The sequence below is a fragment of the Anguilla rostrata genome, chromosome 2, assembly GCF_018555375.3.
Source record: "Anguilla rostrata isolate EN2019 chromosome 2, ASM1855537v3, whole genome shotgun sequence".
NCBI classification, from domain to species: Eukaryota; Metazoa; Chordata; class Actinopteri; order Anguilliformes; family Anguillidae; genus Anguilla; species Anguilla rostrata.
The window spans coordinates 11,422,538-11,448,731 of NC_057934.1; the positions used below are offsets into that span (position 1 = coordinate 11,422,538).

The 26,194-nt window shown below is 39.5% G+C and overlaps 1 protein-coding gene across 1 annotated transcript; it reads left to right on the forward strand.

The window, feature by feature from the left end:
- The first annotated feature begins 1,231 nt into the window (after positions 1-1,231).
- dkk1b (dickkopf WNT signaling pathway inhibitor 1b) lies at positions 1,232-3,099 on the forward strand. The gene is made up of 4 exons (XM_064319939.1): positions 1,232-1,640; positions 1,789-1,930; positions 2,170-2,313; positions 2,432-3,099. The coding sequence occupies exons 1-4, from the start codon at positions 1,428-1,430 to the stop codon at positions 2,683-2,685; spliced, it is 753 nt and encodes a 250-aa protein (XP_064176009.1). The 5' UTR covers positions 1,232-1,427; the 3' UTR covers positions 2,686-3,099.
- Positions 3,100-26,194: the final 23,095 nt, after the last annotated feature.

Here is a 26,194-nt window from a genome sequence, read left to right on the forward strand (position 1 = left end):
TAGTTCCCTGGGTGAACCGATAGATAAAGTGCTGTACAAGCCACCTTGTCAGGTGTAGCCTATAATCTCATACCTTCATAACAGTAATAGGGCGATAAACTGAATACCTAGCAATTCAGAGCAACAGACGAATAATTGTGGCTTCCTAAATCTTTGACTATTTTACATTTGCCTTCATGGAGACGAGCTGCTTTCTTGTTCTTGTTTTTTTCCGATATGAGAACAGTTATGTGCATCCTTATTACATGAGCAACTGGGATTATAGGTAAACATTTTTTGTACGTGCAAGAAGGCCAACATTTCTTACTCACATCTTTAACACAACAGTGACGTTTCACCAAAGCCAGTGCAAGTAGCCTAGTAGACAACTGTGGAACACAAGTGTAGCGTACGTGGAAAGTACGTGTGTAATTGTTTTAGAGCACACAGCTGAAGTTCAGAGAGACCGATGCGAGTTCCTTATCGTAGAGTGCTAATCAGCCCATATTTGTTTTAAAGCACTTAGCCTGAATGATAATTAATTCGGTAAACTTTTCACTCCCCACAATTTGCATATTCGTCTTTGATCTTCGCCGCATGTTTAATCAAGTGCATTTCAAAGTTCTCCCATTACAATTACGGATCAAATGCTGCTAATGGACCGAAAATGACTTGAATAACCACCCATTACAAAAAAAACAGAAGGACCGTCTGGCCCATCGACCTTTGTTGTCCAGTTATTTGACGCTGCATGGGACTTGACAAAATGACAATGCACAAATGTAACTACTAAACTTTGAACCGTATCACAGTGACAGACAACTGTACAGAGATGCGCATGCGATTTACTGAATTCTGACGAGCCTATTTAAAAACGTGATTCACAATTTACCCTTTTAACCATAAGATAGCAAGACGAATGACTGAATATCTGTTGGAGTCTAAAAACGTTAAAAACTCGTTTACATTATGTTGACAGTAAACAGAGGAGCAAATACCATAAGCTTTTTAGGATGTCACCTTAAATCAACACCAGGTTTAGTAATATCCTTTAAATCCAAATTAAAGTACGGGCAAAGAGTGTATTAGCGAAACATTTTTTTCGGTGTTTGTTTGATGTCAAGTCGCGGAGACTCATTGATAATTATACACAAACATTATCGTGAAATCCTAGGATTCTCTTTTAATAGGTTAGCTGCTGTGGCAAGCGTCATGCACTCAAGCTCTTTGAAATTTCATCCACCCCTTTGTTACACATAGCTAGGGGCGGGAATGCAAACAACTCCACATTATAAATCGAGCATCAGGAAAGCAGAGTCTTCAGAGGAGACAAGGAGGTTCAGTACACTTACATCATCCTCGCGAGCTGCTTACCTGCTAAGGAATACTACACCTAGCTCAAGTCCTTGCCACGGAGTTTGACTTCTTGTTGCGCTACTCCTGTAACAATGTTGCGAGTTTCGGTACCTGTGTTTGTTGTTTTTTGCTGTACTATGGGCTTGTACTCCGAGAATGCCCATGCCGGGTCAATTCTACTCAACTCTAATGCTATCAAAAACCTCCCCGGAGGGGTTGCAAATCCCAGCCACCCGGTCAGCGCGAGCCCAGACGTTCTACCTTTTGACAGCGGCAGTCAGAACATGGCGATTGATACTTTACAGGTAAAATGTGACACGTGCTTAAAATGCCACAGTGTAATAATGTTTTCAGTCCATTTCAGACTTCGTGCTAAAAATGTTTATAACTTTGTTGTTAAAGAGTTTATTTTCAGAATTGTATGTATTTACAACTTTTCTCATCAATATTTAGCCTACAAGTTGCGTGGTCGACGAAGATTGCGGTGATGAAGAGTTTTGCTACGGATCCAGAGGCGACTGTCTTCCATGCAAGAAACGTAGGAAACGTTGTATCCGGGACGCTATGTGCTGCCCTGGCAACCACTGCAGCAACGGTAAGCGCGACTTTTGAATCGACCAGCGGATAAAAAACTCGCATATTTTAATTTCATATGAAAAGAAAGGGAAAAGATTCTTACTAAATGTTTTTATAGTATTACACTTTTGCAGCAATAACTCAGTTTTGAGTATACACTTGTGTGAAGACTTGTTGAGGATTGTGTTTTTAAAATGTTTTGTTAAACATTTGTGTTTGCCAGGGTTTCAGTGGTCTAAACTCATTATCTCTTTTCAGGAGTGTGTTTGCCCAATGACTCTGACACTGCTCAACACACTGGTGCTGAAGAGGCTGTGTCTGTCACTTTCGTGCAAGACGATAACTCAACAGTGGAAGTAAATTCCAAGCGTGCATCCCAGGGGAAATCGCAATCACTCAAAGGTATGTAGACTGCTTTGTGACGCTACCATGAAAGGTACACAGCAGACTAATGTTGCAGAGCGTGTCGAGCTGAAAGTCCTTGCTCTATTCCCTAATTTATGGACCTTTAATCTTCCAGGTCAGGAGGGTGAGAACTGTTTGAGGTCCACAGACTGCTCAGAGGGACTCTGCTGCGCCCGTCACTTTTGGTCCAAAATCTGCAAACCTGTTCTGAAGGAGGGACAAGTGTGCACCAAGCATCGCAGGAAAGGCACCCATGGCTTGGAGATATTCCAGCGCTGCGACTGTGCGCACGGCCTTTCTTGCCGAACGCAGAAGGGAGAGAACAACAGCAAGGGTTCTCGGAGTCTCCACACTTGCCAAAGACACTGAGTCTCCACAGTCTGATATCTTCAGGACATTGTTCAAGCCCATCGGAGAGTTTTAAAGGATTTTTTTTTTAACTTCCGAAGAGCATTTTCAAGCGCTGAAGAGGGCATTTGCTTTGGATATACTCTGTTCTTTTTCTTCAATTTTGTTTTTCGAAATAGCAGAGTAGCTTTGATTGTTTCTCTTTTATGGAACTTGAGATTCACAATGGTTGCAGTAAATTACTGTATTGTAAATACCATACTGAAAGTGGCACTTAACTCTAGTGATTTCTGTCAACACAACTATTCTAAGGGCAAGTGCTACATGATTCTACCATGTTATTGTAAATTTATAAACAATGTGATTTCTATTGTTATTTAGAATCTTGATATAAATGCCTATATTTTTATTTGAAATAAAGACACTGTAAAAATATTTAAGTGTTTTATTAAATCATGCTGATAACAACTAGACAAAATGTGTGTGTGTGAGGGTGTGTGTGTATTCCTGAGGAATATTGAAATCCAAAATAAATTCACCCAATTATATTCTTAATCAGGACAGAAAAAAACGAACTGGGAATATTTTTTATGGGTTAAAAGAGTCTATACCTGACATGTATAGACCAAGAGTATAAAGAGAGGGGTGATTCCATCCAAGATGAATGAGAGCCATGTACTCAGTTTCATATATAAATATGAAATAGAAAATGTAATAATTTTCTCCCTTGTTGTTTGATAAGATTGTAAAGAATGATTGTGACTTACATTGCTTTAAAGTTAAAACCATATATTATTATCTATTATATTCCTCAGATTGTACTTTGGAGGTTCCCTCTGGCACCGTGCTTTGATTTCCCAGATCAACAGCCTTTATTACACCAATTTCACATTTACACGGTCCCATCGGGTGGTTAACTTGGTTTTTGGCCCTGTTTTATTTGATGGTAGCCGTGCGTTAGCCCCTTTGCTGCCCACCATATGGCAGTTTTATTGAGTGCTGTGCTGGACAGGCTGGTCCTCAGGTGAGATTCCCTTGCCAATGGTCCCAGACATGCTCACTGAAACCCCATTCCCCATTCCCTGGAGGAGCCATATGGTCCTGCATATGTGAAACAGTTTGAACAAACTCTTCCATTTCTTTTGGTAAGCCCATGGTTTGGGAGGTCAAACTCTCAAATGAGAGCCAGGGAAGATTTTCCTCGTCTTATGATGACAAGTCATGATAAGATTGAACATCTTTACTTGTCTGGACTCTAATACTGTCATTTGTAATGCATTTTAAGATCATTTGAAAGTAGAGAACAGGCACAGCTTTACATCCATCAATGCTAAAATAGCAAAGTGCAAAACGCATGGTGGTCGCTAAACATTTCACAATACTTCTGTTGGTCTTAATGCATTGCAGCACATTATTTTGCCTCCACATAACTATTGTGGTTATGTTTTCATTTTGAAATACCTGTTTCAGAAAACTGAACAGAAATGAGAAAAATTCTTCCTTCTTAAAAAATGATTTTTGAAAAAGTTTCGCAGAGTTTCCTCCTGTGTGTTTTTAGGTAATTAGAAACTCCCGAGTTTAGGCCTTTACTTCAAACTGTCAAGAGACACAAAGCCAAGGGGGTAGGCATTTCAAAGCCCAGGATATACAGTTAGTGATCATCTCCTTTCCCACAGAGGGGGCTCAGCAAAGCGCTGGAGAGGTTTCCCCCCAGCTTTTGTCAATACCATCAACAGCAGAGAGACCCAAAACATCTGTGGTAGGAATCTCATACAGCACAATGGCGCAAAGGAAACTCAAAACCACCTGTTAGACATACAGTACAGAGGACAATTCTTTGGGGGTAGAAAACAAAAGAACGGGCATCTTTTGGATTCCAAAGGAAGGACAATGCTATTTGATCTGTCTCCCTGAAGGTAGGCAAGAGGTACCAGGGCATGTTTCTGGCATTCACTCCTAACTAATCCACTAATACAGGTGTTAAAAAAATAAAGCCCCGTTTTGCACTCAATACAGTTCAGTTCTATTGAAAAGAGAGTAAAAAGAGTCTCGAAAAGAAGCTGCCTTCTCTAAAGCAATCAACTCATTTGTTACACTGATTTTACCAAAGAGCAGAGCAATGTTGATGATTCTGATAAATAAATTAAACCATCAACAGAAAAATGAGGCAGATGATGTTTTATTCTGCGCAAACATTTTTTTTACATCTTCATCATATTAATGGTGGAGACCTATATATATGCTATAGACTGTTCATATATTCTGCATGGCATCCTTGCTGTACAGCCTGGTTTAAATCATTTTATGATACTAGGAATTTAAAAATAAAAGTATAAACTAGGATAGCATATCCACACGTGCAACCACAGCAGCAACATCGGATACAATGCTCTGGGGATGGACTCTGTGACGGTGTTGAGTTACATGTCCTTCAACGCTGCTGACAGCAGCAAGCAGGAACTCTCGCCGTCTCTCCACTCAACACAGACAGCTCCATTTCCTCACAGAAACGCTCCTCAGCAGTCTTCTCAAATAACTCAACGAGGCTCCTATGGATGCCGGTTGTACGGCAGCCCTGGACAGTGTAAAAAAAACACTGTTCTGGATTAATATGCAATGGGCAAGAGCGGTGATTAGACAGCAACACTGACTGGTAAACCCATAAACCCAGTGTGTTTTTATCAATCAAAAACAGGCATTAATAGCATAATGACAGCATCGCCTGCTGGCCAATAGCCTTTCTTCTCATCTGAAACTATGGCGTTTCTGCCTAGCGTTTAATTGGGCCTTCCGTCTCTTAAAGTGGGTTAGAACATACAGATGCCTCAGCCTCTAATTACTTTATTCTGCTGAAGCTAAAGCAGGTGTAGGACATGAAGCGTACTGTGTTTCCAAGCACAGGGACTCCATGTGAGCGCAAAGCTCAGACTGCATGGCTTGGCCTATCACTTTTCCAGCACTTGCTTTACTGACATAATATATGCCAGAGTACCTGTCTTTAATTTAGGCAATGTGGATAATTACTGACAGGTACCAGTGAGATTGCAGCCTAAAGCTTCATGTATCACTCCCTGCTTCTGATGTTTGCATCAAAGGGATTAAAAGTTGACACAAAAAAAAGAAATACCGGAGACGCATACGATTACTAATTAAATCTCCGCTTCCGTCAGGCCACTGCCCATTACTGGAATAAGTCATTAATATGTGCCCTTGTAAATGATTTCTCTGAATAGGCAACAGTCAGATCTGGATGTAAGAAAATATGTCCAAGCAGCTTTAGACAGATTTGCACTGTTTCATCACTTAAGTGATGCAGGCATGCGGTTTATGTGTGTACAGCACGATTCACTTTGAATCATGTCACTTTATTTGCCCCAATTTAACACTGCAATGGATGGCTAAAACATAAGCATAACCCTGTAGTGCGGTTAGTAAGTAGGTTTATAGTTGGCGGGAAAGAAGCTAAGAGACATATGGTACGACACCAAACACATGGGCGTGTGGAGTCCAGTTTCTAATGCCATCTTGCGACTTGTCAAACGTCCCTTGTTATTCTTCATGGAAAAAAAATGAGGCGACTTAGACTGTGGGGACGAAGAAAGCTGACGCCTCAGGGAAAGAGCCCTCCAAATGCACACTGGGTGACCCAGGTCTACCGCCAGCTCTTTTACAAGCCCGACTGACGACTGACTGCCATGACTGAAAATTACAGACAGGAAGATCCAGCTTTAATGATGTCAGGCGTCGCAGATTCGAGGTCTTGGAGAAGCAGACTGTTTTCCCCTCATACAGGGTTTGAAGAAGTAGACAGCTGTCTGAGGGATCAACATGCAATTGGTTGGGGAGAGCTAGCCACCTTCTGCTTGTATGTTTACATAGGAGACCCCTTAGTCAAAGTGTAGCATGGAATAAAAACGGCAGATAAAAAAAAAAAAAAAGTATATTAATGACTGGAAAATGACAGCATAAAATCAAATTTATGATGTGTTTGAGAGCGGCAGTAAAACCGAGAGCTCATGCCCCGCACTGCACCACTAATTCTTATGAACATTTCAAACAATCAAACACCCAGGACAAACACACGCCCGATTTCTCAGCCAAACCATGTAAATACCTTCTGCTGAAAGACTGGGCCCGCGAAGCTCGCGGTAAATATGCGGTAAATTACAGAGAGGAGACGAGGTGTTTCAAAGCGTCCCACCAACCTGCTCCGAAGCTGTCAGCCTGTGCTGACCTGCTGGAGGTAACGGACAATTTCAAAACGCAGTCGCTATCAAACGATACATGCCAAACTAAACCCAACGTTGACTGCAGCCCATATTATTCAATCAAATGGTCTTGTCTTTCTCAAAGCCCAATGTTTGAAACCTTTATTGGACCCAACTGTGTGATTATTGCCCCCCTGCCAAACAGGCGCTAGCAGAGTACCACAGATATGTTATGAATTTGTCATCTGGCAACATCAAGCCAGCAACAATAACAATGACAGCCAGCCCAACAGATGTTCTTGATTTGGCCGTTCCGTCACAATATACATCTGACTCCAGGCCCCAGAATCTGCTGATAAACATGGCTTTGTTCATTTATCTGGTTTAAATGGTAAATGACATTTTTATCTAATAATAATAAAAGGGAAACCAATATCAGACAAATATCAAAACACAAATTTAAAAAAACTACAGTACCACACTACGACAGATGATGTTCAGTTTTGGAAGTTTTAGTGCTGGCATGTCTAACTATAATTATTAATGGGAACTTCACCAAGAGCAAGTGACTGCCAGTGACTACTCTACTTCTTAATGCATTTGATACTTAATCTGTAATTCTCCATATAATTTGGTAAAGAGGCCTAAGTATTAATACAAAATATTTTTTGCCGTCAATGTGGAATTTTGGTTACCAAAAATAAATAAATGAATTTAAAAAAAAAACCATCCCTGCTAGATCCCTTCCCTGGAAATGTAACACAGCTTATTGAGGTCGGCAAGGCTGAGATCCTTGGTCATTTAATTAATTCTCATCCTAATCTCTCCAGGGCAAATCTGCAGGTGCAACATGGCTCTGCTGGAGGAAATTATGCCAATAAGTAGACCAGACTCCAGGCATTCCAGAAAAGATTCAAAACACATAAGAAGTGAAAGATCTATGAGAAGATAAAAAAACTCCAAAGCCCCTGCTGCTTGCTGTCATGTCCCTTGGGGGGGGGGGGGGGGGAGGGCATTCTGAGAGAGGGTGATCGGAAAGGCCCCTGTGTATTGTGACTCACAGAGACGTAACGAAACGGGACATTTCTGTCGCGAGCACTCCATAGCACTGTGACAGGCACTGCATGCTAACTCCAACCACTGCCTGACCACAGACACATTACATGGGGCAAGGTAAATAGATGCTCTTGCTGTAGCAGCTTCATATTGAAATATCACCCTTTGATGTATAAAGAGCAGTGATTCAAAGCTTTCACTCTTAGTTATGTATAAATATTATCTTGACATAATATAAGCTATAGTAAATAGGCTGAAACATTTTTTGAAAATTTAAGTTATTTCGTATTCCAAATTGAATGTAATATTTACAAAATTGAAATAATACAGAATTCATTATTTTTTGGACCAAATAATTACTTTGGATGGTCATGATCATGAATAAATAAATAAATAAAAGCTAAATTTTAATTTTCTGTAATTTTGTGTAATGTTTTGGCATGCTGTGACTGTATTGTAAATGTGTTTCTGTATCATGGCCAAATATTTGTTTTGGTCTGGTGTCAGTCATCTTTCAACACCTCTAAATCACAGTGAAGTGACAGACTACTCTTCCCTCATTGTTGAAAATGTGCTGGATCTGCGGGCTACAGGTTGAGGCTGCAGGTGATATGAGGTTTGCAGGTCTAATGGCAACTTACAACTAATTTGAGACAACTCTTGGGATGGCTATTCACCAGCAGTTGATGCCATGCAAAGAGGAGTTTCTTAATGCATAGCAACCAAGCCTAGCTAGCCGTACATGTTATAAAAATGTTTTTCTGCAGCATGTGCAATAGCAGGATAACTTGTGGTTTCACCTGCATTAAATTAACTTGAATATTTTCAAGCATTTTATGCTCTAAACTAAACCCACATCTACAGTATGTTCATAACATTTTCTGAAATACGCATCTCTACATTTTGAACGCCAAAGAAATTCAATCAACATTTCCATAAATTTTAGACCCAGGAAAAGAAAAAAATGACAATCTTCTGCTGAAAAACAGCATTTTAATTTATGATGTAACATCTGCCAAAGGCTGCCCAGCCGGATCGCAGGCTTTCTGTAAACAGTGTTTGCACAGAACAGCTTGTTATGAGGCAGACCACAGACTCCTGCTGGTCACATGTGCCTTTCCTCCAGAGGGCCAGAGAGAGCGGTGGCTGCGCTCTGCAGGAAAACACAAACACGCTTCTGCGGCCCTACGCAGGCAACGGTCTGAGCTGAAGTCGTGAGCCCTTCAGTTCATTTTTGAATGTTTCACACCACTTGCTGTGCTAAAAACTAATGTTTGTGACTAATTTAATTCTTACCTTGTACTCACTATGTAGCGTCACAAGAGAAACTGTCACAGGTAATGGTAATGATTTAAACTGACCTAACTGGATATACAACAGCTGATGAAAGGAAAAAAACAATCCATATATTCTTTTAAATAGATCCAAATGATTATTTCTAGTAGCCCTGTAACCAACACTGCTTAAAATAGAGTTACATGTGAATGCATATGTTTCCTTTCGATATGTAATTTCAAATCTGAAATGAGAAGTCAGATTCTTGCAGAGCACTCTTAAGGAGATGACGTGTCAAATGTGCTCCATTTAAGAATTCTGTTTTAAAATAAGTAAAATATTATACAAATGTTGGAAGATTACCTTTTGGTTATCTCAAAAGGAAAGACTTTTGTTCCTCCAAATTACAGAAAAATGCAATGCACCTCTGTTCTGCTGAACCCTCTGGCATATGATTAGAACTGCTCTTATTCTGAGCGGTTGCTAAGTGATTTCTAAACCATTATTTATTACTAAACAAGTGCCAAGGGATAAAACAACAGATGAAGGAATTTAATCCAAAAACACTTCAGCAATAACTGGAATCAGCCACTTCAAAGGGCCATGTCTGTTTAGAGTGGATGCGTATCAGAATCATACAACATTAAAAATATACTGCTAGTGAAAGTCAACAGAAGGACTTGTGTTAGGATTGCTGGTTCCCTGCAAACAGAGAATGTGACCAATATTTGTGTGATAACAAATTGATCTTCTTGCCGCATATAATCACACACATACATATAATTGTACTATCAATTCTTTTCATCATCTTCACCATTGAAGATTGAAGGATTTAAGTTGAAAATGCCAGTGTGGTTACATTGAACAAATTCACAGTTTCCAGATGTTTATGAGGCAATTACTACTACACACAAACAACCTTGAGGACTAAATGCTTCTATTGGACTTTATCAGTTCAGCGTTGAGGCCTGGCCTATAAGCAGCTGTCCATCTCTCCTGACGCATGGGTAGCTCTAAGCTGTGTGTGGTGTACTCTTTCTTGACCGGGTGCTTGTTTTGATCTTGGGTGATGCTCTGCTCTGCTCTGCCTGCCCCCCGATTTCTCCTCAGTCATCTCTTAATGTCCCATTCATGCGGAGACAATTCCTCCCTGTCTCTCGCCCCCCACCCCATTCATTTCCCCCACACAGGGCAATGCAAGTCGCTTGCCTTTTCACTTTCGTTCATCTGAAACCCCATTAACGGCGAATGGCTTTAAACATGTAATCCCAGCTCCCGGCACACAACTAGAACGCATCGCCTCACGCACCAGACAGACTCGGATGGCTCTGGCCGCGGTCCGCGTTTCATCCTGACGTATCGGACTCACGTCTCCACAGATGTTCGTTTCATTTCGTTTCATCTGGGAAATGTTTATACAAATAACGGCACAATATGTTACGTCTCCCCCTTTATGCCAGACAAAATAAAATAAATACATGCCCCGGAGCAAAAATTCAATCCTGAATAAAATGCCTGCATTGCATTAGCTGAATTGGTCACAGTTGTATTTTAGCTTGAAAAGAAAGAAAGAAAGAAAAAAGCTGTATGTATATATATATACATAAGATTATTTACAGTCTATATATATATATATATATATATATATATATATATACATACATACACACAGAGTGTAAATACTCTTATACCACATATACAACAAGCCTTAAAAAAAGCCCTACAACGGAAACATTCAAATCAAGAAATAAAAATAAAAAACAGTGAGGCCTACACACCCTTATTTCATTTAAAGTCTGTTTTGTGGAAAGCTGGGTGGTGGCACATGGTGGCACTGCGTGGTACCAGCTCCTGTAAAAGATACATTTCTGATGTATGCGGGAGTATCAGAGCTGCCTCCCCAACAACCCGCAGAAGATTCCTTTAATAAGAAGAAGCGGGGCAGAGGGAAGAGCTCCCAAAGTGAGCCATGAAGGTCAGGTGGAGGTGAAATAAGATAACACTGTGTGTATAACTCCAGATCTTCGGGAGGTTAAACAATCATTTGGAAATGAAAGGCCTGGCTGCTGTCTCCATATGAAAGAGGGCGCTGGCATTCCTCGGGATCACACAGTCTACTGATGTTCATTATTAAAGGCAATTATGTCACATCTATTTCCCCTCTCGACTTGGGGAGGGAGGCAGCCAAAGCCAATTTAGCGTTTTCAATTGTCTCCATTGTGCCGCGTACAGTTTACAGGGCTTAATAGGAAAGGCTGCCTCTCTTTGATACCACTCCTTCCTCAGTTCAACTCATAATGCCCCCATTTGTCCTACACAAAAGACTGACTTAAACCACACAAAGAGGGGGTTACACAGAATCTCATTTGCTTAAGTGATTGTCGCCCAAAATAAAGAAGAGGAAAATAAAGAATCTTTGATCTCAGTGAGGTGTAAACGTGCTGGCTTCTCTTTTTTTCCCCCAGCGGTTGTTGTCTGGTGGTGTGAAGCGGAGGGTGAAACAATGGCCGACCTAGCGCAGGCTATTATCGACACGTTACTATCACAATGTTTACTCATTTGCACAAGTGTTTAAGGGCAAGGATACGTGTCAATGGGGAATTAAAACAGACGCTTGGGGTCCATCAAGTTTATCTGTGTCTGCTGACAAGAACAGTAGGCAGCCCCTAAGTAAGATGACACACTTCAAAAATAGCTCCACTCGCAGGTTTTTCTCCTATCTGAAGACAAACAACGCTCAGTGCTTTGGTGCCCACTGACAATGAGGAACAAGGCCTTAGATGGGAGATGAAAGGCTCAGATGAGCTAAATCGGTGAGGTCTTACATACAGTTCCACCCTCCTCAACAGTCCCACCAGCAGGTCATCCATTTCAATGGTTTATCATGCCCGTTAAACATCATGCACTCTCTCTTGCCTTCCTCTCTCTCCCTCTCTCTCTCTCTTCTCTATCCCCACTCCTCATATGTATGTATAAAAACTGTTTTCCTTCTCATCTACTCTTGAAACAAATACCATAAATAAGGCAAAGAGGAAGAGGGAGGGGTTGGTGTACATTACAAGACTTCAAAGGCCCCTTTTCCCCCAACAGCTAAGGTAGTGTGGTTATGTTCAAGGTGCTTATTCATGTGAAGAGACTGGGGGCAAGATCATTCACCGATCCCGGGGACACTCGTGAGTCTCCTCTAAAGAAAGAGAGAGGTCAAAACAAATATCTGAGAACTTGAAACGGTAAAAAGGATATGTTTAGGTGACAAAGCTGACCCCCCTTCACCCACCGGCAATTTCAATTAACCCCATGGTTTTACAGTTGGCTGGGCTGTGAGAAAATATGCTCTCAATCACAGACACACAAAGAAAAGCCACTGCTAACCAACCCTACATCAGCCAAGAAAGAAAATTATAATATGTAACCGATACTCAAGGCTGGTAGTGTGTAATATTGTAAACACATTTTCTATTTAAAGCCATCATTTAGTAGAACCTTCGTGACCTCAGGAGCAACAATTCTAAGCCCCAGTGGCGTATATAGTTGAATTATTTTTATATAAACACTTAATATGAGAATTGTGGTATGGTGATTGGATGGTCTCCCAATTCTCTTCAAATATAAACTTGAGTTTCTGTGACATTTACACATACCATGAAAAATGAGTTCTGGGGTTAAACAGTGGCTAAAAACTTTTATATTGAAAGTGTAAAAAAAAGAGAGAAATGTTAAAGAATAACTTTTAAATCCTCAAATAATACTATACCTGGTTTGTATGAAGATAATAAAGCATTAACAGCTGCTCTCGTTGTTCTCACTATTTCATTGTCTTTACTTTCATTTCTTCTTAGTACATCTTCTAATGTTTGAATGTGCATCCATCTTTTCTATCCAACTTCAGTGTTATCTCTCATTCACCTACATGAATCTTCATTACTGCACACATACATGCAGATAGGTCAAAACAAAAATAATTTAACTTTACCATCGCATTTTCCATTTAGTACAGCAAGCACCAATTCAAAAAATACAAACAAAGTAAATGCTGAATCCATTTAAATGTAATTTTCATCAAGAATGACCATTAATATAAAACAGAAGGACTGTGCATTCCAGGGTAATGCATAGACTTAAAACATTGTTCTAGCCTATGTGTGTTCCTGTTTACCTGTAAGACAGTGACCTTAATTACCCTGTGTTGCCTGGGACAGACAACGAACTGGACATGAAACAAATGCTAAACATAACGAATGGTAATATACTAGTGCTATAATATTATAACAAAAGCTCTCGCTTTTTAAAAAAAAAAAAAAGATTACAAAATAAAAAAGGTAAGAAACAATTTGTATGGGCTTGTCACATTGAACCCTTCAACGTACGTACATAGAAAAGTAACACTGGCTTTCCTGTTCCAGCACATACATGAAGTATAACTTAGAAAATACCATACGTGAAATATACCAGAGTTAAAGTAACAAACATGGTGTCAGGAAGTTCCCCCCCAACCACCACCCCCGCCCCCCCCTCCACAAACAGAAGTCTTGATGAGGTGGCTCATTTACACAGTGTAGTTGAGGTCAGAGTGCCAGTATTTACAGTGCTCAAAGAGAAAAGAAGAAATGAAAGAGAGTGCTGATTGCTCCAGCCTTCGCTGGCATAGTGGCAACTCCTGGCCTGCTGCTCCTCTGTGCTCCCTAAGACCAACTGGAAACCCTTAAGTGTTACGGATTCTCCCGTTACAAACCTGGCAACACACTGATGTTAAGCTGGACTGAATCTTTTAGAATAATGTTTTCATGTATCTGTTATTCTGTTGTGCCGATGCCCTTTCCAGTGCAATAGCGGAGGTGAAGTGTGTAAATCAGCTCTGCAATCGACCCCTTGTTGTCTCAGCTAGAGAACAGGGTTTGAAATACATCATATCAAGACCATTGCAATATAATTAAATATGTGATGTGAGTATGTGAAGCCAATGCAACTAAAGCATCTTTTTCTCTGACTGATTTCTCTGGCCAATTTCATCAAGTGAAATATTCATTTTGGCTCCACAAGCATCAGCATTCAAGGGTGAAAATGCATCCCCAGGTATAAGGCTGTTGAAAACCAAATGAACTGAGCAATACAAATGAACCATTATCATCAATCACCAAGATATTTCCTTCATGGAATTGTCTTATTCTGTTAATGTCAGAGCGACTCATGAGAACACCAGGTTAACTTGTTTGAAATAATTTCATGGTGACCTTAAAGGAATAAAAAACCAAAGCAACAACAACCAAAAAACATGTTATGCACACTGCCCCAAATGCAACGTTCTGATCTCAACATGAATTGAAGTATCCCACCAGTTTCCTTTGAAATCCAATAGCCAGGCATTTACTCTCTTAACTCTCCTGCTTCACCTTTAATACATCCGTTAAAAGGATATCACATTATTGTCATCACGTCCAAAGTGTTGAGAATAGCAACCATACTCTAATTAGAGAGTGCAGAAGGAAGGAACAGAGGTAGTCAAATGCTATGATCTGAGAGGAAAAAAACAAATATGGCGGAGTGGTATCATTGTGTCATTTTAATAGTCTTCTTAACCCTATGCGTCCCTGTGTTGCAAATCTGCATCATCATTAAATCTGTGGCTTTACACAGTAGCGCTGCTATAGTGCTTTTGGCAACTCTCCAAGGTTTTGCATATACTTTACGATTAGGCCCCCGGGTAATACATTTTGTACCTTCCAGTTGAGATATCATTTTCCCTCCACACACGTTTTTGGCATTTTTTAGTATGCAATGATGAACTTATGGAACTTCCTTTTGGAAAAAAAATGTCCAGAGGCAACCTTGGCTACAGAAGTAACAAACTTTCCAAGAAACATTCACATGTCAAAACAATCTAACCTTGGGGGTACCCAGAAAAAATTAATCACAGGCTGAACACAAGTCGAAGTTATCTGCATCTGCATTAAATTGCTGCAATCAAACTGCTATAGGAAATAATTAAAATGACCCATTGCTCGAGATCGTTAAATGAAACTGCGCGGAACTGCCATTTTAAATTTAGCCTCCAGAAGTTAAAGGTACCACAGAGTGGAGGAGATTTCCTCCGACAGCAGTAATTCAGCATCTGCTGTTAAACATTCAATTTAACATAAATATATCCAGTATGGGAGTACAGCTGTATCTAAATCCATCCCAATCCAACTCAGATTCACATGAAGTATCTTTTGGCTGTTTCATTATCAAAAAACCACAACCCTGTAATACTATGAACTGTTCAGTAATGAAAATGGTTATCTAGGTTCAGTCTATTAATTTTGATTAGATTCATCTAGCTTGACTTCAAGCATCACCACTTGAATTCATTTGAAGCCATTGTACAGATATATTTTAAATAAATGTACTTACTAGAATTATCATATTTCTAAAATATATTAATTTAATTGTACATATGCTTATTTACTCTGAATTAGGGTATCACACACACACACACATATATATATATACAACACATTTTTTGCAACAAATGTTTCAACTTTGTCAATTTATCATTGCTCCCTGATGTCTTTTTTTCTTGTTGCTGAGTACAATTATCATTCTTTCAGGAAAAAAAGCAAGGATAGCTCCAAAAATGAAAATAGGTCCATCAGGAAATGATCTGACTGACTGATTGCATTCCATGTCTGGTGGAATGTGATTAGTGAGGAACTCTGCATAATGTTTTAATTCACTATCATGGCCCTGCGCTGTCATTAGCCTCGAGAGTTATCTCCATGGCCGGCTATGTCTCACTGCTGGAAGCCTTATCATTTATTGATTATGTCTCTCAGATTAAAGGAGCAGCCTTCATTTCCAGAAGAATGCACCCTTTCCTTTGTCCATATGGAAGCACTTCTCCCACAGATCTGTGCTTTTCTTCTTCTGTCAAGCTCTGGCGACTTTGTTTTCACATTGCAAACGGGCAGCACGCGCAAGCATGAATGCGCATGTACATGCACATTCATTTGAGTTCATTGTATTGTCAACTCCCTGGCAGGCCACGGACATGAATGCATGCTTAAGCAAATGGAGGCATCTATTCTCTATTCTAATTTATTTTAAACTAGCTACTTTTAGTCAGCAGGTATTAAAATGCATGATTGTGAAGAAAGTATGTATAAATAAATAAATAAATAAATAAATAAATAATATTCAGTTTAAAAGACATGTTGTTTTGTGGTTAGATTACACAAAGGCCATATTTGAAAATGATTGCTTCTAAGAAGGCAAAACCATGTGAGCGGGCTTTAACAGCAATTTTAAATTCCTTAATACGACCAGGGCTGGATTGTAACGGTGGTCTTCTCCCATGTGGCTCCATACATTTCAAGACAAATGTGACTGTTAAAGAGCTAAGACACTGAACTCCCCAGCCCTCCAGCTATTATTTCCATTGCTGAAATGCAAAAATGCCTACCTGTGGTAACAGAAATTACTGTCATTTTGTTTCTGTGCAATTACAATGCCACTGTTGTTACCTCTCTTGCCAATATCTTGGTTTCAGTTTAGCTTGTGGGAGTTTGCCTAAGTGGTGTGGTTTGCAATAGCTCAATTGCAAGCCAAAAGCATTTGTGAAATTTTAATGGAAACCATACATAGAAACTTTAAATATAATTTATTTTTATAAGCATGATGTATGTATTTTGCATTGTAAGCAGAATTAGATGAATGCATACTTTTCTACATGGCAAATAAGGAATTATTCAAATAGATCACACTCTTATTTGACAGTAGTTATTGACATTGTCTCAATTTATCCACTAATACTGAGTAGAAAGAAAAACTCATATACTTCCCTCTTATTACATAAAAGTGAACAAATCTTAATTCCCATTCAACCCATTTGTGAAATGCAGTTTTAACCCTATCAGAAAATGAACTAGGCTATACCCAAACAAAATGTATTTAAACTTCAATGAGCCAACATTATTTAAAAACAAAAGCCTTTGAAGAAAACGCTCCGTTACAACACTCAGTTACGTTTCAGCACAGATCCTGAAGGAATTATTAATGATAATTGAAGTTTAAAACAATTAGGCAAGCCTGACTGAGTTAATGAGCTATGAAGTTGACTTACAGATAACAGCTCAAACTGTGAATTAATGGAGAGGCAGCAGCTATATGCAATAACACCCTTGCCAGATTTGTCTAGGTTGTGGAGGATTTTAGAACAACATGAGATACCACAACAAAATGAGGTGGCAGGGACACCAGTGCAAGCTCATGTCTCTGCCCCAGAGCATTGTGGGACCAGACCAGGTCATGCTTTTCAGGAACAGACTTGGAGTTTTGTTGTCCAAGAAAAAGGCCAGAAGTCTGATTCTACTTCTGTCCCAGTCACCGAACCCTTCCACTCTTCCCATAGAAGAACACAGCCGTTCTATGGCCATAACCACAGGTGCTGCAACTTCAACAGTCCAGCTCATGCTGTCACCCTTTTCATTCCTGCAACAGTAACACTTCCCATAATGCTTTACAGGTCTTTATGCGCCAAGAGGAAGGTGGCGCAAAGTTCTTAGCAGTGGGTGGATGCACAAGGCCTTAAGTGGAAACCTCTGGGCTGAGGAGAAGAGCTAGAGCCAGACCAGGCCTGAGACAGGCCCCACTGACTGACGCGAAAGGAATGGCTCCACCTTAAGTGTTGACATGTTGAGTGCAGCCTCCGTGCAGGTGAAGGAAGCTAGCTCTAATAGCGCACAGCGTTACTTATCAGGTGAAAAACAGCCCTCGTGAGTCCCATGTCTTTCTTAATCTCATCTCTTCCCGCAGGTGTTTCCCATCCAAACAAACATGTTTACAAAGAGGTTTTTTTTCCCCTAAAAAAAAACACAAAAAAACAAATTCCAGGCCTTTAAAACTCAATTATCTCCTCACTACAAAAATGCATCCCCATTTCAGCATTTGAGGTTGAATACCAAGTTTGAATTTTATTGTGCATTTACCAGTTAGTGATAAAAAAAAAAACCACAAGTGTTTTTGTGCTTTCTGACTGTAACACATAAAACAATTCCCGTCATTGACCAGTTTTCCTTAAATTGCACCCGCTAAATTGCGCTCCCCATTGAGATGCTGAATATTTAAGGGCTAAGAACAATACGAGGCTTATCATGAGAAGTATAAAATGGTCCCCATAATCCCACAGCAAATTTAATGAAGTAGTTTAAATCAACATTAACCAAATTACTGTAACCAGAAACAATATCTAAACATGTTATTTGTGATTTAATTAAATTATTTGTTTTCCAAATATTGGGAAAATAATGCTGTTGTCTAAAATCCACCATTAACAAAAACACTGAATTAAAAACACTATTTGTAAGAGAAAAAAATAATCCATATTTTCTGGATTGTGACTTGACCACACACCTACATTTATTTCTTCATAAAACCAGCTTAACTAAAGTCCTGAGGTAACATAGTACAATAAATTAGATGTGTGTGTTTTCACTCACGGAACAGTCTTGGAGTTTCGTTGTCCAACAAAAAGGTTAGAAGTCCATAGGATGGACACAGCCGTGCCCTGACAACAACTGCAGCTGCTGCAAGTTCAACAGTCCAGCTCATGCGTTCATCCTTTTCATTCCTGCAAAAGGCTTAAAAATACAAATAAGATTTCACGTAACTGTGTTTTAAGTGACTGCTGAATTGAATATAAATCAAACACAGTGAATTAAAAGCAGGACTACATGGACTCCCCCAGTATGAACATGAACACAACACCTATTTATTAGAGAATAAAAATTACAATGAGTCACCACTGACAGGGTTGGTCACATATGCTATGGCATCTAACTTGAAATTTCTTGATTGATTTGGCTTAATCAATACAAAGTTTTTTGTAAGGAAAAGTAATCAACTACTGCTCATAACTAGATAAGTTAAAGTACAAAAAAGTACAAGGATAAACAGATTCATGAATTGTCTGTAACTCTTGAACAACTATTTTTACAGTCCACTTTTACCGCCTCAGAATGGGTCTGTGTAAAATGCTATATCTTTAATGTGCTATTTTTTTTGTCATTCACAGTTACACTTGTCATGTGTACACACAAACATCTTGTGCCATGTCAGTAAATTACATTAACATAACTGCAGCCTTCTTTTAACAAGAAGTGTATATATCCCTCTTATCAAACAACATACTTATCTTAAAGCATCTTAATGGTAGCTATGATACCTGTAATTGCAGTAATGGTGTAAAATTAAAGTGCAAACTATAATAATCAATTCTCATGAGGAGACAGCCCTGAGGTGCAATCCAAATTGTTTGACGAGGACAGAAATTCTTCCGCACATGCCTCGGCAATACCAGACATGGTGGAATTCACATAGGGTTTTTTCCCCCCCCTCCTTTATTGTTTTGAACCATGTCTAATGTAAGATGTGTATGCCAAGCCAAGAGTGCATAGCAAACTCAAAAAGCACACCTGAAGGCAACTGCGCTCATCATCGTAATAATAAATGCATTTCTCTTCTTCTCAGCGCAATTACTGGATTATCGGGAGGGCAGGTTAACAGTAACGTGCTTCCCCCCAGTTTGGCGCACGGGCTTTTTGTATTTGTACTCTGAAGAGCTTCCCCTTTATGACGGAACAATGAAAAGATTCCTTGGATCTTCAGAAGATGGAAAAGCTCTGTCAAAACTCTCTTTTTAAGCCATGGAATACCTTAGCAATTAATGGATCCCTGAACCTTGTGTGTGTGTGTGTGTGTGTCTGTGTATGTGTGCGTGTGTGTGTGTGTGTGTGTGTGTGTGTGTGTGTGCATGTGTGCGTGTGTGCGTATATATATAGTAGCCAAATATTTTTGTTTAAAATCAGAACTATCTTTGACTAAAGACTAATATTCTCTTTTTGTATTGATCAAGTACATTGTTCACATTTTTGGAAGCTATTCTGGTTTTAGCACTTGAAAGTTGACAACTGTTCATGGGCATTCTCAAAATTCTGCTCTCATTCAGCTGGAGCTCTTCAAAGCTGCATTTGATCCATGACAGAGTTTCAAGACTTTGTAAATTTTACTCCTCGGTTTTCCAACAATATTACAGAGTGCAGAGGCATCTAATTAAGAGGATATTTGGCAAGAGATCAATGAAACAGAGTATTGCTTAAAACCTCTTTGTATTTGAGTAATCAGAACCTCTTTCCAAAACATGAGCCAGTACATTTTATTTTTCAGAAGTTCTCTTAACCATTGCTAACCATTGCATATGAATTTGCAAGGAATATTAATGATTTTAAGAAATAGTTCAGATCTTCTCAGAACTACAGATGCATGTTAAGCCCTGTTCCTGGGAGAAATACACAAAGAAAAAGTATTTTGTATATCGAACTGAAGAAAAATGAATACAGTTGTTTTATTTTGCCAGTTACATGTGTCTAATACATTATTCTATGTTAGGATGTCTTGTATCATGGCTCATCACTATTTTGTTGCCAATCAAAATATTCTGTGCAATGTATCTATCTGTGCTCAGGAATAGTTAAATCAATGGATATTGAACTATGACATTGTATACAAATGATTTATGAAATGATTATTAGAGACTGTTCACAATAGTCTATTTCTATTTCAGATGTTCATCTGGGGAAAAAAACAGTTTTTGGATCCAACAGAACCTTATTATGGTGACCCTCATGAATGAATGCCATTCATTTTAATTTATAGTTGCATATTCATGACATGTTCTGGTCTAGTTGTGGGCAAAGTTTACCCTATTGTGACCTACAAACTGAGTAAAGACTACATGTGCCATGCTTGGATATGTAGCCAGACACTGGATGACGACATAACTTATAAGTCCCATTTTACGCTAATCCCGGGCCATTCTGCTGGGAACATGCGGCTTCTTCTCATAGCTCGAATTTGTGAATAGGATGAAAGGAATGCGTTCACTTCCTGACATTACAACTCCTTTTATCAGGTTTAAGGGAAAAGAGGATGTTAAGCAACAAGTGCATAGTTTGGCAGCTGTTTGAAGCCTCTGGTGAGCAATAGGGCTTTTGTACGAGCTTATCTGGCAGGATATGAGGAAAGCGAATGGTCTGAATGGTCGGCATTTAGTGAAATAGTTTCCTTCAATGAGCATTCACTACAACAGAGGCTCCAAACAAGAGGCTACATAATCACCCAAAAAGCGAAGTGATCACAGAAAGAGACAGTGGGCACTTGGACAGCTCGGTCCTGTGCTAATTACCAAAGATAAAAGTGGAACTTTGTGGGCAGAGGTTTGATAAATGCCATTATGTTTGATTAAACAGATGATTGTACATTATTTTGCTTTGAAGGAAGTATGTTTTCTAGCATCTGCTGGCAGGGCTAAACACAGAGATGACAAGTACATGGTCTCCTTAAGTTATTTTGAGGAGTAACCAAAATCACCTGGTATAGTTTTCCCCAATGAATAGTCTATTTCAAGAGCAATTTGGCCTGGTGAAGTCCCATCACAACCCAGAATAACTTTGTACACTGTAAGATTAGACTAAACTCCACCTTAGGGTGTTTGTAAAATGGCATGTATGACAATTCACATACAATGCTTAGCATTATAGACTTATCTTTGTTGTATATAGCGACATTTGGTGTAAACCGAAAGTAACCACTAGCATAAGCATACCTATAATTTTTCTTAATGAGAAAACTGGCTGAAGCAGCTCACCGTAAAATCTCATATATACGCATTTCATTTTCAAGCCTACAGTCTCGCATATTCTTCCATGAGTGCGCACTAGCATGGCCCTGAGCTATGGCGGGGTTTACCCTCACAAACTGCCCCCTCCTCCCCTTAAATTTCCCTCAGCATCCTACCATGCGAATCAAAACACATTCCCCATGGTTTTCAGCCATAATCACACACACACCCCCATCATCACATCAGCAGTACAACATACAAGCCTTCTTCAGACCATCTAGGTTTTCTTAAGAGGTAATTAGAGGGAAACTGAGAGATTTAGTGAAGCAAGAGGGGGATCATGATACTGGGAGCCACTGTGAACGGGCCATCTCAGTCCCAGAATGCCACGCTAACCACAACACCAATGATATCCACACACTGAACCAGACGACGGCGGCGTTGGGCGTCTGCTGTGAGTCTGCTCCAACCAGAACTGGGACCTCAGAAGGGTTCAGACCCCTAATATGGCTGCGACGAGTTTGATTCATCAATGTGCGGTTTTATTTAAAAAGCAAAAAAAAAAAAAAAAAAGCATAGGTTTTGCATTTTATTTTAATACCACCAATTTTAAAAATGCTTTTTAAAAGGCACTCTCTGAGAAGCCTTGCATGTATTGCTTTGCGTGAGCTTGTGCTTTTATGGAAACTGTAAGTGAAACTAAGTCTGCAAAAAAGCATATATACCTCGCATGTCTAATTTAAACCCTGCTGGCCAAACCAGGTCATTAGCAGTAACCTATAAATAAAAAATAAAATTACAAATGTCAAAATATGGGGAGGTGAGACGCCAGCCTCATCAAAAACATGGTTTGCCAGTCATCTACATATTAGTCTGCACTGGCACGCGATGCATTGAAAATTTCTGTGGTGGAAAACTTTGGAAAGCAAAGCTGGGCAAACTAACCCATAACAGTAATTCAGAAGCATTAAGAGAATTTACCGCCTTGTTTATAAGGAGCTCAGAATTAGTACAAATAGACAGTTTTTCAACCTTGCTGCTCATGTTTGGACATTCTGTTCCTTAAATGAAAGAACCAGCCTGCTACTCTAAAAAAATGCTGTTTTAAATTTCATTCTAAAACACAAAGTTGCTGTTGATTCAAATCAGTCATTAAAAATTGTGTAGATGATATCTGAAAATTAACAATAAATTAACAATAAAAAATAATAGGGTATTAGTTATTGAATATTAATTCCAAGTTTATTTGTTGATGGAACAATAAAACAAAGCTCAGGATAAACTATGGAAAACTACTCAAAGGCCACCCGCATCTACTGCCTCACTGAAACATTTATGACCCAGCAGTCTTGCTCCAGAAAGCTTGGCATTCATCCACGGTACACTTAAAATCTGACTCAGAATATTAATAAACAGACTCTCAAACAGGTGGACAACTTCAATGTGACGGGCCTTAACTGCACTAAGAAGACAGGAAGAAAGGACATCAAAGTGCAGCATGTCAATGCACATAACCCGCCATTTGGTCATATAATTATAAGCGTGACATTTAAAAAGGTTTGCTTTCAATAGTACCCTTGATTTCATTAAACCGGGAGCAAAAGGCTATCAGCTGGTCTGCCCTGCTGAAAAAAGCAAAAGCTTTTGGCTTGATGATGTGTTCCACAGTCAAGATTTCAATGCTGCTTGTGCCAGCCCAGACTGCGGCTGAGAGACAATTAGCTATAGTGTTGGCCAGGGAGGGAGGGTTTTAGTAGATAGTCCGCTTCTCCTCATTGGACATTAGCGACTCCTGTGATTGATCGATTGACTGCAGTCTGCCTGTTCCAGCAGAGACCGCACAGTGGATCTGGTGGACGGTAGAGTGGAAACAAGAAGTGGCTGGGTGCACACTCTTGGGATGGCAGTTGAGTTAGTCTCCCCAGTAGCTGAGCGGAACAGGCTTACAGATGTGATTAGGAAAGTAAAGTTTGGAGAAAAAAAAAAACACTGGTGAATTAAAAAGACGCGAAGAACCCAAAAATCTTGAGCAATCGTCCTTGGGTCACTCAAATAAGAGCTGAGACAGCAGAGAGGACAGTATCATACAGCTCTTAGGTGGCCTGGAAACTTTTGGATTGAGGTCAATTCATCCGAATCTTTCAACAAATCTCATGAAACACAAACTGTTAATTTGACTTTGCAGAGCCATCCAACCATTCAAGGGATTTAAATGGGTTTTAGGACAGTAAATCAAATTAAAACATCATTCCAAATAATTGTAAATCATACATGCTTATAGTAAGAGGCCTCTTAGCTACTATGCAGAAAAGTGGTTAGGACCCAGATTCAGTATAACCACAATAAATTCCAGCATTTACCATGTAAAATGAATATAAATAAGTGTTACTTCTATTTCAAAAAAGTCCCTATATGAATTTAAATTGTCACTGATGAGAACAAAAAAAATATATAGGAACAACATTTGCAGATGCTGATGGACACTGCACATGGTCTAAGTTTCTCTATGTTCCATCCAACAGACTATTTGCTGAATTAATGTCAGATAGCAGCTTGAATTTCATATACGTACTCTGTCCTATTTCTTTTTATCTTATCCTGATTGAAATCATACTGTGCTTCTTCGCTTATAATATTTATGCAGTTGGAAATAATCCCCTCACTTCCTTCACTGTCAGTGTTTCATAATAGAAATATTCATTTTATCTGCACTGCTAAATGCAGCCTATTCTCTCAAGATCAGAAGAGATGGAATGCTAAAGAGGTATGTAAACTTCACAAAGATACACTTCCAGCAATCTGGGGACAACTGGATTCACTCTGAACAGAAGATTCTGCTTCGGAAGATAACAACGACTGCATGTCTGAGCGCCGAGCCAATCTGCAATACTTAAAAGACATTGCGAGAGGATGATAATGGAAGGGTCTGCATCGGGGCTCCTAACACGGAAACCGCACGGAGTTAATGATAATTGATATCATATGTTTTCTATCAAAGCTTCCACAAGACAAGCAGCTTAAGGGAAAATCCATAAATTTGCGTCCCGACCACAGTCTACCAGTTGACTTCCGCATTGGTGCCTTTCACTAATTTGTAGGCTTAATTACCTGGGTCATGAGGGGATTCTTGTAAGAGGCGAGTCACCGTCCTTTGGACTGGGGATTATTCCATGTGGAGGAGGTATTAATGAAACGCCACGACGATTAGACCTGACAGGACCAAAGCCGGGGAAGTGGTTCCATTTCCTATAGCCAGGAGGACAATTCAAGCTTTTCAAGGTGAATATTCTTGGGTCCTGCAGGGGAGACACATGGAGTGGGGAGAAGGGGGGGGGGGGGGGCGAGGGCAGGTGTGGCTTTCTTTTAATCCCCTCCAACAGCATGTGAAAAATATCTCTGCCAGCTTCTAACACCATAGCGCCTACGGTGACAACAATCATTTCACTCCGGTAACTGCCAAGAAAACTCTGGTAGTTATGTAAGGAGGCATTCCAAAAGTGCAATACTTGCGATGACAAACCACTCAACAACATCCAGCGAGTCCATTGAGGTCCTTAACATTCATTAAGAGTGGAAAGACAAAATGCACTGTGAACGCTTTAGTGCGGATCAAATACTGGGAGTACAGGGACTTCAGAACATGTATCAGCTACACACAGGAACATCTCCTAGTGCACAAGCTTCCTAGTCCAGAAGCTTCTATGCATTCACAGAATTCTTTGTTGAGTCATTTGTAGGCCTCATAACACAAGCCAGCCGGGGAATGTTTGACGCTGAGCAGACACTATCCAGCGTCAGAGAAGACAACGCAAAGATTTATAGTTCAATAATGACACTGTTGGCCAGGGACAACTTCCACCTAATTCTAAGAATTAGAGGGCCAAAACAGATAAATAACAACTACACCAAAGGGTAAAATGAAATATGACTGGTTCTTATTATGAGGAAAAGCTGCGTAAAAATGCATTGCAAAATAAATAAAATGGTCTACAGTGATGAATGAAATACGTCATCATTAATTATGCTTTAAAAATATTTCCATTTACAAACCTCACACTTGTGCTATGCCTTACATTATTCAATATCAGATTTTCATGTGAATTTGTACTTTAATTAAAACCTTATTATTCTTTCATGAGATCACTTTAGTACATGTGTGCAGATCTATATAAATATACATTTAAAAAGTAACATGTTCATAAACATACCAAAAAAATAAAAATAATACTGCAATTGGGAATCTACATGTTTAAAGGAAGTTACTATTTAACTCGCAATTTATAGCATTTCAACTCCCAAGTGTTTTATCTGAAATTAAAACATAAATTAAAAAAAATAC

Bases quoted from the DNA above. Each gene is read 5' to 3' on its own strand.
- dkk1b (XM_064319939.1), top strand. From the start codon at position 1,428: ATGTTGCGAGTTTCGGTACCTGTGTTTGTTGTTTTTTGCTGTACTATG. The intron at 1,641-1,788 runs GTAAAATGTGAC...ATCAATATTTAG, and splicing joins TGGCGATTGATACTTTACAG to CCTACAAGTTGCGTGGTCGA. The intron at 2,314-2,431 runs GTATGTAGACTG...TTAATCTTCCAG, and splicing joins GAAATCGCAATCACTCAAAG to GTCAGGAGGGTGAGAACTGT.